General features: G+C 56.4%; 1 protein-coding gene across 1 annotated transcript in view; it reads right to left on the reverse strand.

The window, feature by feature from the left end:
• The window catches only part of CHD6 (chromodomain helicase DNA binding protein 6), a 90,201-nt gene that overhangs the window by 36,679 nt on the left and 38,108 nt on the right, over positions 1 to 15,414 (reverse strand). The window contains exons 3-8 of the mRNA XM_030462988.1: positions 10,040 to 10,539; positions 5,405 to 5,543; positions 4,616 to 4,765; positions 1,935 to 2,000; positions 1,467 to 1,525; positions 580 to 697 (exon numbers count right to left, since the gene is read on the reverse strand). Coding sequence (XP_030318848.1) covers positions 580 to 697; positions 1,467 to 1,525; positions 1,935 to 2,000; positions 4,616 to 4,765; positions 5,405 to 5,543; positions 10,040 to 10,539 — 1,032 coding nt within the window. The remainder of the gene's footprint in view (positions 1 to 579; positions 698 to 1,466; positions 1,526 to 1,934; positions 2,001 to 4,615; positions 4,766 to 5,404; positions 5,544 to 10,039; positions 10,540 to 15,414) is intronic.

Here is a 15,414-nt window from a genome sequence, read left to right on the forward strand (position 1 = left end):
CCTGACAGTGACATTTGTCACCCTGCCCATAAAACTCTGACAATGACACCACAGGTGTTCAGGGCACTGTCATCACCCCTTGGCTCCATCTCTGCCCACTCACCCTCCTGTGCTGTGCCCTGGTCCAAACAAACAAAAAATAATCAATAGAAAGCCAGAAAAATTATTTGAGAGCCACAAAAATGATCAGAGGACTGGAGCACCTCCTCTATGAAGCCAGGCTGAGGAAGTTGGGGTTGTTCAGCCTGGAGAAGAGGAGGCTCCAAGGGACATTTGCTCCATCCCTGCCCTCGTGTGCTGTGCCCTGGTCCAAACCACCCAGGAAGCCTGAGGTGCCACACTGCTGCCTGATCACTGCCCCAGTGTTGGGGGAAAACAGGCAGGGCTCTGGGAAGATCCCCCAGGATCACCCTGGGTGAGTGATCCTCAGTGAGAATTGCCTGCCCACTCCCAGCATGGAATTTTGGGCCTGGAGCTGGTCTCGCCTGGGCAGGAAGGTGCAGAGGCAGTGCTCAGCTCTTGGCCTGCTTGTCCCCCTCCAGGGTCAGGCACGGCTCCTTGCCTCCACTCAGCTCTCACCTCTGTAAAAATATGTTTCATCTGAGCCTGCTTGTTCCTGAAGCGTTTTATCTTCTGGGAGATCCTGGGGTCCTTCTCCAGCTCCTCCAGAGTTGCCCACTTACAGTGGAGATAGGAGCTGCAGAGGGAAAAAAAAATCAATAGAGAGCCAAAAAAATTATTTGAGAGTCACAAAAATGATCAGAGGACTGGAGCACCTCCCCTGTGAAGCCAGGCTGAGGAAGTTGGGGTTGTTCAGCCTGGAGAAGAGGAGGCTCCAAGGGACATCTGCAGCATCTGAAGGGGCTACAAGAAAGCTGGGGTAGGGGTTTTCACATGGGTGTGTAGTGAGAGGACAAGGGGAAACGTTTTAAAACTTGAAGGGGGGAGATTTAGGTTAGACATTAGGAGGAAATTCTTTACTGTGAGGGTGGTGAGAGACTGGCACAGATTGCCCAAGGAAGCTGTGGCTGCCCCATCCCTGGCAGTGTTCCAGCCCAGGTTGGATGGGGCTTGGAGCAACCTGGGCTGGTGGGAGGTGTCCCTGACCATGCAGGAGGTTGGATCTTGATGATCTTTAAGGTCCCTTTCAACCCAAACCATTCTATGATTCTGTGACTCTAAAATGTGACCAAAGAGGCCCTTGGGACTGATCCCATCTGCCACACAGACCAGCAGGGATCTCCCAGTGACCCAGGGAACACCCAGCCCCAAACTGGAGGAAACTGCAGCCCCTGTCCAAGCCAGGACTGAGTGCTGTGGCTGCAGGGGCTTTCCTGCTCCCCAGCACTCGGCTGGCTCAGGAGGACAGAAGTAGGGTGAGAGGAATGTGGGGCTGTGTTGGAGGGGGCAGCCCACACTGCTGCATGCACAGGGCCCACTGTCACACAGCACAATGCCACACGTACAAGTTCCTGTACTTGACGTAGAACTCCTCCATCTCAAACGTCAGGCCTCCAGGATGAGCCTGAAAACAAGGGGAGGAGAGTTAGTGACAGGCCAAACCTGAGCAGAAAGTGGGGTCACCTTCTGTGGCCTAGGCATACGTGGCTGAGCCCCACAGATGGTGAGGATGGCCCTCAGGATGCTGCCTGGCCCTGGGGAAAATGGTGTGAGCATGGGGACTCAAACACTTTCTGGGCATCAGCCTGACCCCTCTCTGGAGGTTTTCTGGCACTCAGAGCAGCAGAGGCACCACCTTGATCCCCAGCCCAGAATGGTGCCAGACTGGGCACAGCCCAGCAGCTCCCTGCAAAGAGCAAGGAAAGGCAGGGCAGCACTGGCTGCTGCTCCATCTCATGGCCCTGCTCCACAAGGCAGCCAGTTCCCCTCCCTCCTCTCCCCAGGGACCTCCAGCCCCACTCTTTGCCACTCACCTCCTTCTGCACCATCCTGGAGGCAAGGATCTTCTCAATGATATTGGCATCATCCTCGGGAGGCTCCTGGGGACAGGAGGGCAGAATGCTCTTTTCCTGGCTCAGGGGGTGCCTTGGCCTCTGGCAGCCTCCCAGCACAGGCTGGCTGCTGGCTGCCCTCCCAACCCTCCCACAGACAGGCACGGGGGGGAGGGAGAGCTCTGCTCAGGGAACCCTGGCTGGCTGGGAGGCTGTGGGTGCTGCCAGCCCAGCTCCAGTGCTTGTGCCCCCCTGCACAGCTCCCTCCAGCTCATCCAGGGCAGCAGAAGCCTCACAGAAAAGAGGAGGGAGCTTGGGCACTTCTGCCCTGAGACTCAAGGAAGGAAATCCATGGAAATGTGTCCATCTCCCGCTCCCAGCCACTCTCCATGACACATCTCTGATTTGCCTTGGCATTTAAACAACCTGAGACTGCTGGATGGCCCCAAAGGCCCCAGCAGAGCAGGGAGCAGGGCTGGAAGGCCTTGCCCATGGCCACAGGACATGGACAACAGCACATCAGCCCCACCACTGTACAGGCAGCTCTCCCTGGCAGGCTCAAAGTGTCTTTCCTCTGCAGGGAGGAAATCACCCCATGAGACCTGATGCTGGAGGGGTCCAGGGGCTCCACTCTTAGCACAGGAGCCTAACTCTGTCCTGCTTCCAGCCCTGAGAAGGTGGGCACAGGGCAGGTGGAGAGGTCTGGGGTCTCCTGGACACGTGTGGTGGCAGGGCCAGCTCCACCAAAGGACAAGAGAGCTGGGCTTCTGCCTGTCTGCACTGTGACAGGAGAGGCACAGAAAGATTCAGGGGAGAAGACAGACAGCAAAAATGTGGAACTGGCTTGAGCATGAGAACTATCAGTTGTGCCCTGGCTGGGAGATGGAACAGCAGCACGAGGAACAGCAAAATACTGAGCAGAAAGGAGCAAGACCCTGTTCATCTCCTTCAGATGGAGGTAGTCTGGTCCAAGGCAAAACAGCCCTAGGGTGTCTCTTTGCACACTGGAAAGACCCCTCTGAGAAAGGCATAGGGCATGGGGAGGGATGGAGAGCAGGGGCACCTCACACTGCTCACCCAGAAGGGTCTGGGGAGGCTGAGGTGATGCTCAGGGCTGCAGCAGCCCCACCATTCCCCAGCCCTCAGCCCACCTGCTGCCTCAGTACCCCTGTGCTGTGGGGCAAGACCCTGGATCTGGCACAAGAACACAGTGAGCAGGGTGACAGCAGCTCTGCCTGGGCCCCTCAGCTCCAGTCCTGTGGCCCAGAGGGGGGATCTCTGCCCTCTCTGGGGGGCTCTGCCCCATGCCAGGGTAACCCAGGCCAGGAGAGCAGGCAGAGATGTGCAGAGCCCCTTTCCCCCTGCCTGGACATCCACCCTGGTGCTGCTGGGCTCCAGCTTCACCCTGACCACAAAGGGTTTGTGGGAGTGTGGCCAGGGCTCAGTGCTGCCATTGCAGCTCCCAGGCTGACCCCCAGCCCTGCTGGCTTACACAGGCTGCCAGAGGAGCTCTGCACCACCCCAAGAGGTGCTGGAGAATGTCAGGTCCCAGGGGAAAAAGCTGCAAGTCCAGGCCATGGTGAGTGCAACAGTGAGGATTCAGCATTCCCATCTTACACTGCCAGCTCAGACCTGACCCTGGGAGCAGCCACAGCCAAGCCTGGCCAAGCCTGCTGGCAGGAGCCACCCAGTAGAGCCTTGCTGCCATCAGACACCAGACACCAGCCTTAAGAATCCATCATCTAGAGCACGACAAAGTGAGGTGAAAGTCCAGGACTAAGAGCAGAGCAGGGTGGCAGAGACTCATTCCCAGCTGCTGTTCTGCAAATCTCCCTCGGAATGGCCACTGCCAGGAGCCCAGCTGGGCCAAGGGGCCCCAGCAGCAGCCGAAGGTGCCCTGGCAGCACCTCCCCTGGGTGTGCTGCAGCCCTGGGCAGAGGCAGGGAGCAGCCAGGCTTTGCTCACTGGCTTATCAGGGCTGAGCAACACCCACAGAAAAGGCTCATGAAGAGGAGACCAGAGAGGGACACTCTGAAAACAATTAGTGACTATTATTAATATTTGTTAGCTTTGTTAGTGACTATAGAGAGAGGGAGTGAGCTGCAAGATCAACACACAGACCAGCAGGAAGGAGCTGCCAGCACCCACCAGGAGCCAGCACTGAACCAGAAGGCAGAGGAGGCTCAAACTGCAGGGACACCAGCAGGTCCCTGCCTCACTGCCCAGGTCCTACCATGCTGCCCTGCAGGTCAGCTTGGCTGGCAGGTGCCAGGCATCCCTACACTCCAAAGCACTAAGGAAGAGCAGCAAAGTGGGCAGAAAATCATGACCTGGCACCCACCACGCCCTTGGCTGACACAGCCAAAATACCAGACTGACCTCATGGACAGGAGTTAGAGAGCCAGGAGCCAAAGGGGGGCACAGGCATTGGGGGGTCTCTGCCTTCAGGGACACATCCAGCTACAGGACAAGTTCCAGAGGCCTCAGTCTCCAAGCAGGAGGGGCACAATGGAACCTGCACACCTCAGCCATCCTGCATCCTCCTGGACAGGCTCCCTCATGTGCTGGGATCCCCCACTTCCTCAAAGCTCACGGCTGACACCCTTGGGACACCCCGTGGGAGGCAGCAGGCCCTGTCACCACTGTCCCACACCCAGCCCTACCTCTGCCTGCCACGCCAGAGTAGAGGCGGAGAGCGCGGAGGTTCTCCCAGCTCCCAGCACTGCTATTGTCTCGCCGTCATCATCCACTACCTTGAAATCCAGGTCCTCGTTGTACTTCCTCCTCTTCACCTGCCGTCCTGAGCGGCGCTTCTGAGGGGAGGATGAAAAAAGCAGTTATGAGGAAAAAGGGCAGAGCAAGCACCTCCTCCTTCCTTGAGCGGTGAAGAGAAAGCCCCAGGGTTGCTCCAGCCCCCCCTGTGTGAGGGAGGTGCTGGGAAGAGGATGCAAACCCATCACCAAAACCCATCACCAAGAGCCATCACCACAGTGCTGAGGCAAACCCATCACCAAAACACACCACCAAAAGCCATCACCACAGTGCTGAGGGCTCCATCAGTGCCCGACCCACACAGCCCCAGCACCCCCTGAGGCAGAGGAGCCCTGTGGAGACACACGCAGCACCCCAGCCCTGCAGGGCTGAGAAGCAAAGTTGTGCAGAGAAAAGGGAGCAGCCAGGAGCCATGGAGGAGAGGGAAACCCAAGGCTGAGGGAGCTGCAGTGCACGGAGGAGCAGCATGCACCCAGCCCAGGGACACCAGCAGGATCAGAGGTGTGGTAGGGAGACCAGGTCTGGCACCAAAGGGGAGCCACCCCCTCTGGTGTGCATGGGGTCTACAACCACACTGCTGCAAGTGCTCCCCGATGGCTGTGCCTGGGGCTCAGCTCTGCTCCCACTCAGGGAGCAGCTGGGATTTCCCCAGCAGCAGCCAGTGAGGGCTTTGGACATACCTGGCTGTCAGCCGACTCCGCAGACTCCTCTGGGCTCTGCACAGATGGGCTCAGGAGATCTTGATCCAGATCCAAACTGTCCACTGGGATATCATTTTTCCTCTTGCCTTTCTTCTTCTTCTCCACAGGGGTGTCCTTGCTGTCAAGACAGACTGGCAGTCAGACCTTGTCCTAGGGATCTCAGGAGACAGCCAGCAGGCACCCACGCAGGGCTCCATTACCACTGGATCACTCAGCTCCTGGGGCCTCTCCCACCACTTGGGATCTTCCATCAATGATGTTTACTCATCACTATCAAGTGTTTCTCCATCCAGTTCCAAGAACTGGGGTGAAAGGGTTCACCTGCCCTGGCCTGCTGTGGGGTAGAAAGGGGAACAGCCCACAGGGGCTGTAGGAGATGGGGTTCAGCTCACAGCCAGCCCTCACTGCTCCTGGGGAGCCCAGATGAGGTCAGGATGCTCTGGATGATGGCTTGGAGGTCGTGATGGGCCAGTAGGAACCAGGACAGCCTCTTCCCTTCAGGCAGGATACCCCTTCCTTGGACCATAAGGTCTCCACAGTGAAGGTGGGTCCTGCACTGAGGAGTGGCAATCGCTGCCCCAGCCAGGAGACTGAGATTTATGGCCAGAACAGGCATGAGGAGGATCTCCCCACCACCAAGCCCAGCACAACAGGCCAACAAGGTGCCTGCTCTGAGCAGAGCACTCACAAACACATCCTGGAGGAATACAGCTCAGCAGCTGCAGAGGCAACCTGGCATGTCCAGGGGACAAACCTTCTCACCCACTCTGAGGAGCTGTGGCCATCCTGCCAGCCACCTCCCATGTCTGCTGCACAGCCCTGCCAGACCCTGGTAAACCTTTACACCAGAGTTAAGACAGAAGTTGTTCCATCTCATGGTTTGTCTTCCCTGAGCCACAGCACCCTTCTTCCCCTGAGCAGATGCTGAGCTCTGCCTTCACTCGGAGGAAGCTGAGCCCTGTGACCACCACAAACATGGGGAGGATGCAGGTCCTCTCAGTGCCATGGCCCAGCATGGTGGTCACCACTGCATCCCAAGGCCTTGCTGGAGTCTCTCTGCCATCAGGCAATTCTTCTCCATGCTCAAGTCACGGAGTGCTGCTCACAATTAACCCCACCACCTTCCTGCAAGTGTGTGAAGATGCAGCCTTGTGGGATGCTCTCAGGGTCAGGGCAACCCCCACCCCCAAGCCTGACTGCACAAAGGAATGTGCTCAGAAGCACCAGGGTGAGAAACAACTCCTCCCAATGTGCCCATCCATCCCCATCCCCTGCACAGAACACTGTTACAGGAAAGATGTCAAAGAGATGGTGCCTGTCCCCGTGCTGAACAATGTCCCCTTCCACACTCACAGCCCTGCCATCCACCCCTCCACACCCCAGACCTGCACAGTCAGCTTCAAAGCCATCTCAAGGTTTTACCCTTGTTTCATGAGAAAAATCCCTGCTTGCCTGGGACCAGCAAACCCCAAGCAGTTAAAGATCTGTTCAGGCCAAAAAGGCCCTGGCCACACACTCACACTGCAATTAGAGACCCTGAAAATGCAGTGTGAGCACAGCTTCCACCCAGGCAATAACTCCCAAGGTATTGATTTGTGAGTCACAATTAACAACTGCTTCATTTGTGAACCAGTAGTTGGCTATGATTAGAAATAATTTAGAAGAAATTATGCCACCATTATCTGCCACTTAGAGGACTCCCAGAAATCATTCCATCCACAGGGAGTGCTTCCCTTGCCTGCCACTCACCACTCCCTCCCTGTGCTGCTGGGGGTCCCCAGCTCACCTCCCATCTCTGTCCTGGGCAGTGGGCACAAGGGGATACACAGCCCTCTTCCCACTCCCAGACTCCATACATGGTTCCTTCTGGCTGCACGATGCAGTTGTATTAATTGGCCTTTTTTTTGCATTAAGTGAGCAGGACTCTGCAGCCTGGAGCTCTCAGCACAGCAGGTGGATTCCCCTCCAGACCCTGCCAGGTGGGACTCTGCTGGGGTCTCCAGCTCATCAGCTGGGGTTACCCTGCCACCACCCCCATGTCTAGCAGAGTCCCCTCCTGCAGCTGCCCATGCAGATCACCCAAGCTGCCCTTAGCCCCCTGTGAAGGCACTGCTGGCTGCCAGGAGAGCTCTCAGGGTGGCAACGAGCTCCTGGACAGGAGCCTTCAGTGCCTCAAGGAGCCCAAACCTCCACAGTCTGGTTTTCCCCAGGTTTCCTGTGTTTAGTTCTGGTCCCAAAGGTCCCATCCCAAGGCTGCATCTCTGTGCATTGCCCAGATGGCAGTTTCTTACTGGTGGAGCAGAGGTGTCATTAAGAAAAGACACTACCTGCATCCTCCTGGTGCCAGTGCTGCTTTTACACAGGCTTCATCCTTCCCCTCCGTGCCTGCAGGACCTCTCCTTCCCTCTCCACTTCCAAACCTTCCACTGCAGCCCTCCTCTGGGCCCTGAAAAGCCCTTCCCTCACCCTCAGCACTGGTTGCTTCATCTGTCCAACCCCATTTGCTCAGGGTCACCAGCCCAGGGAGCTTGGTGTCCTGATGTGCAGAGCCCCAGGCTTGAGGAAGCTCAGCAGTGACAGCAGTGCAGAACTCCCTGGGGACAAGATGCCCATCTTTAGCCCTAAGGAGCTCCCTGCCAGCCTGGAGCAGGAGCTTTGCTGCCCTACACCTTCTTCTGGACCCCACCAGCCCATGCCAAGGTCACTAATGGTCACCCTGGTGCTGGCTCTGCAGCTGTGGCCTCTCCAGGGTCTGGCTGCCAGGAGCAGCAGGGCTGTGGAAGACCTGAGGCTCTGTCCTTGCCCTGCACGTGTGTCCTGCAGGCAGCCACAGCTGGAGAGTGCTGGGCAGATCCCACTGCCCCTGGGATGCCCATTCTGATGACCATCTGCAGGAAAGTGCCCTCCAGGAGCTCTACAAAACTGGTGTTTCCTAGCAAAAAAAAAAGGTTTTGATGAAAAACTCCCACCTGGCTCCTGTACTGATTCCATTTACAGTAGAAATATATTCACCCTGAGGATTATTTACAGCACCTGAGGAGGGCCCAGCTCCAGCTGACCAGCCTGCTTGGTACAGAACTCTCCAAAACCACTTCTTCTTGTCAGACCCTGACAGTACACCAAGGGATGCTGGTGCTTTTGAGACTTGCTCTGCTACCTGCACACATTTCCAATTAAGAAGAAATCAGAGCTAAGAAATTAGAGCTTCTGGCCAATCAGGCTGTTAATTAAAAGGCTGAGGAATGACCAGAGGTGGTGGTGTTGGTCTGTCCTCAGCTCCCCCCCTCCCTGGTGCCAGCCATGGCTCCCAGCACAGCTCTGCAAGGGAGGGAAAGGTCCTGCAGCCCAGGAGAGGCAGAGGAGGAGGAGGAGGCATTTGCTCCCCCATCCTCCCAAACCTGAGTGAGGGGAACCAGGCTGCCAGCCCTGCATGGGGAGGACCCTAACCTGCACAGACAGCCCAGGGGCAGATTTGTCTTGCTCACACACGCTTTGCCCACCCCCAGACCAGGAATGACAGGCCCTGTGCCACACAGCACCACACTGTCCTGGTCAGACACCTCCATGAGGTCCCTCTGCCACCAAGACACTTGGCACAAAGGCCAAGGAGAGGCCAAGACTCTGCCATCCAGAGAGACCTTGCCAGGCTTGAGGTGGGCCCATGACAGCCTCATGAAGTTCAGTAAGACCAAGTGTAAGGTCCTGCACAACGGTCAGGGCAATCCCAAGCACAAATCCAGGCTGGGCAGTGAATGGATGGAGAGCATCCCAGAGCAGGACATCTGAGTATTGGGTGATAAGAAGCTCAATAGGAGCTGGAAATGTGCCCTGGCAGCCCAGAAATGTGTCCTGGGTTGCATCACTAGCAGCATGACCACCAGGTCAAGGCAGGGGATTCTTCCCCTCTGCTCTGGGGAGACCCCTCTGCAGTGCTGGGTCCAGTTCTGGGGTACTCAACACAAGAAAGAGCTGTTGGAGTGAGTCCAGAGGAGGACACAGAGGTGATCAGAAGTGCTTCTGAGTTGGGGTTGTTCAGCCTGGAGAAGAGAAGGCTGCAATGGGGAGACCTTAGAGCACCTTCCAGTGCCTGAAGGGGCTGAAGGAAAGGTGGGGAGGGACTTGGGACAAGGGCCTGGAGTAGCAGGACAATGGTAATGGCTTTAAACTGGAAGAGGGGAGATTTAGATTGGATATGAGGTAGAAATTCTCTGTGAGGGTGCTGAGCCCCTGTCCCAGGGTGCCCAGAGAAGCTGTGGCTGCCCCATCCCTGGCAGTGTTCCAGCTCAGGTTGGATGGGGCTTGGAGCACCCTGGGCTGTGGGAGGTGTCCCTGACCATGGCAGGGGTGGCACTGGGGGAGCTTTAAGGTCCCTTCCAGCCCAAACCAGTCTGGGACTCTGTGGTCTTGGGTCTCAAAGGCTCTCACCCAAAAAAAGGCACCTGGGTGTGCTGTCTCTGTGTGGCCAAAGATCTCCTCCTGCCTGAGCAGCTCAGCCAGGAGGAACCTGCACACCCTGCAATGTGCTGGCCCAGTGCAGCTCTCTCAGCTGAAGCTTCTGCAAGCCCACAGCCCCGTACACAGCAGACACAGAGACAAGGTCACACCGCCACCCACCTGCTCTTCTTGGCTCTTGCTCTGGGGGCAGGCTCAGAGCCACTCTTCTTGTCTTTAGGTTCCTTGGGGACTTTGGGTTCCCGAGGTTTCCGGGGCTTCTTGGCCACCTCCCTCTGCTTGGGCTCCTTCGGCTTCTTGGGCTCCTTCGACTTTTTAGGCTCTTTTGGTTCTTTAGGCTCTCTCCTCCTCTTTGGTTTCGCCTCCACAGCTGCTCTGTCTCTCCCTTCTTGTTCTCCCAGATCCTTTTTCTTCCGTTTCTTCTTCACCCCCATGCCTCCACCCCCACTGTCCTGCATCCCGTTCTGGGTGCTCGCCCGCTTCTGGGGGGTCCCATTGGGCTCCTCCTCTGGGCACTGGCACTGACCACCCGTGTCCGTGGCTGTCACTGTCACCTGGTGGGGCACCTTGTCCTGCTCCTCACTGCTGGCAAAGGGGTCTTGTGCCTTGCACTCCCAGACATCCGACATTGGGGAGTGGCTCAGAGCTTTTAAGCTTGGCGGCTGCAGAGAGAACAGAGAGAGCACGTGAAGAAAATGCCACATACAGGAACTGCAGGTGCTCTGAGACATTTTTTCACTGAAAGGGATGTCAAACCTTGAAAGAGTCTGCCCAGGGCAGTGGTGGAGTCACCATCCCTAGAGGTATTCAAACCCTTATGTGGACCTGGTCCTTAGGGCCATGGTTTAGTGGTGAGCTTGGTGTTGGCCAAAGGGTTGGACTGGATGAGCTTGGAGGTCTCTTCCAACCAAGGACATTTTGTGATTCTGTGCTCTGGGGGTAACTGCAGCCAGTGAGGCTCCGATCACCCAGCTGCAGCCCCAGCAATGTCCCTATTAAACAGATTAAATGTCCCTATTAAACAGATTAAATGTCCCTATTAAATAGATGGCAACCAGATGCAGACACAGCTCAAAGGGGGGGAATGCTCCTTCCCTGATGGCAGGGGGGCACAGGTCAGACACCTCACAGTCCCTCTGCTGTGTCCCAGGCACAGCCCTGCCCTCAATCCCACCCTCTGCTGAGACCCAGAGAGACCACACAGACACCTCCTGACCATTGTGCAAAGCCAGGGATTGTCCCAGTGGGGCAGAGAGAGGGAAATAAGGATGCCTTGTAGCCTTTGCAAACAAGCAGCAGCCCCCCCGGTCTATCTGAGGTTCAGAGTAGATATTAGGAAAAACTTATTCACTGAAAGAGTGGTGAAGCATAGGAACAGAGTGCCCAGGGAGGTGGTGGAGTCGCTGTCCCTGGGGGTGTTAAAAAACCAGGCAGATGTGGCACTTTGGGAGATGATTTAGTGGTTAAGGTGGTGTAGGACTGGCAGCTGACTGGATGCTATTGAAGGTCCTTTCCAACCAGGATGATTCTATGATTCTATGATTTGGGACAGAGCTCAGGGTAGAAGGGGATGTTAGACCAGCACCTTTCCCAGGAGCTGCTGGGCACTGGGGCTCCCTCCAGCCCAGGAGAGCAGAGCTGCTCTTCCAGCTCCAGGTCTTCTTTCTGTTCCTGCAAACTTTCTAGCACAGAGCACTAAAGGAACTCAGCTGCCTCCCTGATGTGCTCTGCTGTGGCAGCTCCAACCAGAAACCAGGATGGAAAGGCCCAGGTCTGCCCAGCAGCAGCAGTGCTGCCACGGGAGCCCAGGACTGTGGGCAGTGAGCCCAGCTCCTCGAGAGCAGCCTGGGCCAGAGGGCTGGCAGGGGACAGCCCCAGGAAGGGAGCTGCTGGGGACAACTGGGAATGGAGACCAGAAACACCCCTTGCAGCAGCTGCCAGAGAGGGAGAGAGCAAAAAGTGCCTGCAGAATCACAGCTATGTGCCATAAGGATGGGGAAAGTAATGTGTTGGGTTCTGCTGTGAGTGGAGTTCCCATCCCAGCACCCAGTACCTGGTCCTGCCTGCAAATTCAGCCAGCCCAGGGCACCCTCTCCTCTCTGCCTGTGACCAGAGGACCTGGCCCTGTAGACTCCCAGTAGCATCCAGCTCTTCAGACACACCACAGAAATGTGGGAGAGAAATGTCATTATTTACATCCTCCAGGCTGAGGACTGGAGCCCGTTCAGGGTGGCCTTGGCACAGGGCACTCTGTGTGCTCAGATTTCTCTTTTGGATTAGATAGAAACATGAAATGGAAGAGAGGAAAAGGACCCCATGGCCCTGCAGCCACCCAGGAGTGGGGCTGTGTGGGCAGAGCTGGCAGGAAGGCTGCACACAGACACCTCCAGAGCTCCTCCAGCCACCTGGGACAGGGGAGAGTGGCTGTCCCCTCACAGGGACAAGCCACCAAAGTTCACCCATGCAATTAAAGGGAACCTATTCTGGGCTGGGAGAAAATCAGCACTACAGATGCTGCCTCTCAGCCCACAGGCTGAGCAACAGGATCAGTTCCAGCCCTTGCATTCCTCAGATCTTGCAAGCTGGGGATCAGCTGGAACAATTTGCTGGATTAGCTACAAAGCTCACAGCCCTCCAAGAGCCTGGATCTCCTCTTGCTTCTGTGCTGAACTGCAGCCAAGTGCAGATACCAGACAGAAAGCAAATCTTAAGCATCCTTGCCCAGCAGGAGGGTGAACTACTCCTTCCCAGCCACAGCTTGTAGCCCTGAGTCTTGCAAGTGACAGACCACCCAACAAGCAATAGGTCCAGATATGGCCACTCTGGAGCCATCCCAGAGCAGGCAATGTCACCTGCCCTGCCTGAGAGGGGACAGGTTCCCTGCCTCACCCACAGGACCGGGCCAGGACTGGGCTGGGAGCGGTGCTGAGTGCCTGGAGCAGCTCCATCCCTGACAACCCCTGCCTGGGGGAGCTGAGCCACAACAACCAGGTCTGGAGACATGGGTCCTGCTCTTTGTGTGCATCAGAAATTCCCAGTAAACCAGTACAGAGCAAGGAGCACCGAAACTGGCTCATGATTTCCACTGCCACACATCAGCCAAGTGGTCCATAGCCTCTCCCCACCCCATCTCCAGCCCAGGCTGTGGAGCCCAAGCAGGTTCTGGTCATTGCTGGCATATCCAGTGCCCAGCAGGAGCCTCAGCCCCAGCATGGAGGACAGGCTGATGGAGCTGTCAGGAGAGCAGACCTCAAACCACAGCCTCCTGGAGGGAATCTGCCTGGTGCTGGCCTTGTGCTGCTCAGGAAAATCAGAAAGGGCACCCCAGTGATTGCTGAGGAAGCCCTGACACAAGTCCTGCCCCAACAGACTGCCCAGTGCTCTGTGGAGACAACCAGGAGCTGTCAGGAGGTTTGTGAAAGTGCAAGCAAACCCTCTGCTCCTCCTGCATCAACTCTTCCCTGCCAGCAGCCTCTCCAGCCTCTGGAGAAGCCCCTGTGGTGGGAGCACAGAGCTGCCCCCCCCAGCAGGCCTGCCAGCCCCCAGCCCCTGCAGTGCCAGCACTTTGCCATGAGATGCTCCATCAACACCCAGTCCAGGAAGCTGTGTTGGTAGCAGGCAGCCAGAATTTGCCTCCAGCTGGAGCATCCAGGAGCTTCTGGCACAGGATCTGTCATGAAAGGGATGGAGCAGCTCATGGCCAGGGCCTGCACAGGCAGGGGAAGCACAGAGGGGAAGGGAAACCAGGCTGTGGCCAAAGCATGGCCAAGCCCCAGCAGCCCTTCTACACCCACGTCTGCTTGGTTTGTCCTGAGGGGAAAAGGCTCCCTTGTCACATTCCTCTAAGTCCACAGCAAGCTCCTGCCATCCCCACAGGACTCTGCTGCTGGGCACAGAGCTGCGGTCAGAGCTCAGCACACTGCTGTGAGCCAGAGAATGGGCTTTTCCTACTTCCCCTTGATGAGGTTTGGTTTTTCCTGGCTTCTCATCAACAGGAAAAGGCTGGGAAAGCAGTGCCAGGGTTATCAGTGCTCCTGTGTGGCTTCCATGCATGCTCTGTGGCAGAACAGGCAGGAGCTCCCTGCCCACGCAGCCAGCACCAGAGCATCAGCTGCTCCCTGGGCCACAGGGTACCAACCCCTCTGCTCCCAGGGTACCAACCCCTCACCTCCCAGAGGGTGAGGAGCAGAGGGGCCCAGGCCACACCAACAGCAACACAGCACTCAGGGAGCTCTGCTGAAGCTGCAGCCTCCAGGCAGAGGGGACTCAGCACCCACAGCTCTGCCCAGGCCCAGCAGGGACTCACCACCACGTTCAGGTTGCTTTCAGAGGTGAGGCTTCAGGAGCCTAAACCTGGCAAACTGTAGCCACGGGATGTACTGCAGGAGATGGACCAGCCAAGGGCTGCTCTGGGCCAGTGCTCTGCCTCCCCATCCCTCCAGGCTGCCTGTGGCTCAGAAGCTCCAGCATCAGGACTGCAACCAGACCATGGCACAGCCACACAAACCCATTCAGCACCATGAACTGGTATGGTAAAAAACCCACTAATTTTGTTTAAACCATGCTGCCTCTAGTTCTCAAGATGGGATTTCCTTGTCACCTGCTCTGTCCCATTCACTGTTTTGCCTTTCTCCATCACACTCCTGCCCTGCAGAGCTCTCCTGGCCCAGCTGAGCTGCAGGTGACAAGTCACCCTGTCCTTGCAGAGAGCCAGGCCAGCTCTCACACCATCTGCCTTACCCTCCTTCCAACTCCCATCAGCTTTGGGGTGGTAGGACCAGAGGGTACCACATAGCAGCAGGGGGGGTTCTGTTTCTTCTCCCTTTCTGAATCACTGAACATGCCCCTGGGACAACCTGCAGGCAGATGCCAACCTTTCTGCCAGGGGTTTTTGGTCTCCTCCAGGAGCAGGGACAGCCCCAAGTGAAGACACACACATGGCTCATTCCCTCATATCCATTACTCAGCACTGTTTAAGAATTTTCTCCAATTCTTCAGACTCCATTTCCATTTCAGCATCTCAGATGACTTCAGGAATCAGCTGGTGCCTCCTCCCCTGCTCCCTGCTGGGAAAGCAGAGATGTTTTTCCTGTACTTTGCTTCCTGTCCTTTAACCAGTCACTAACTCACAGAAAGACCTCTTGCCAGGACAATGCCCAACTTTAAAAACATTCAGTGAGAAAACTTCTCTGCCATTGTTTGGGAGCCCAGAAGCACTGACCCAGCCCAGACCAACCTCCTCCCTGTGATATGGCTATCTTTAAAATCCCCAGCAGATTTACAGACTTTCCTTTACAAAAGTCACACTGACTATTCACCAGTGTAGTATTTTTATAGATAAAATGTTTATTTAGTTACTAATGATTTACTAATCATCTTACCCCAGTAACCCTGCTGGCTTTTAATTTCACATTTGCTGTTCTTCCCTTGCTATGGACACAGCCCTGGTGGGCAATGGCCACAGAGTGATTTATTAGTGATTCCCAACATCTCATCAGGATCCTTTACAAGCTCAGAGTAAATACCTCCAAAGGCTG

The sequence above is a fragment of the Calypte anna genome, chromosome 20 (assembly GCF_003957555.1).
Source record: "Calypte anna isolate BGI_N300 chromosome 20, bCalAnn1_v1.p, whole genome shotgun sequence".
In the NCBI taxonomy this organism is placed as follows: domain Eukaryota; kingdom Metazoa; phylum Chordata; class Aves; order Apodiformes; family Trochilidae; genus Calypte; species Calypte anna.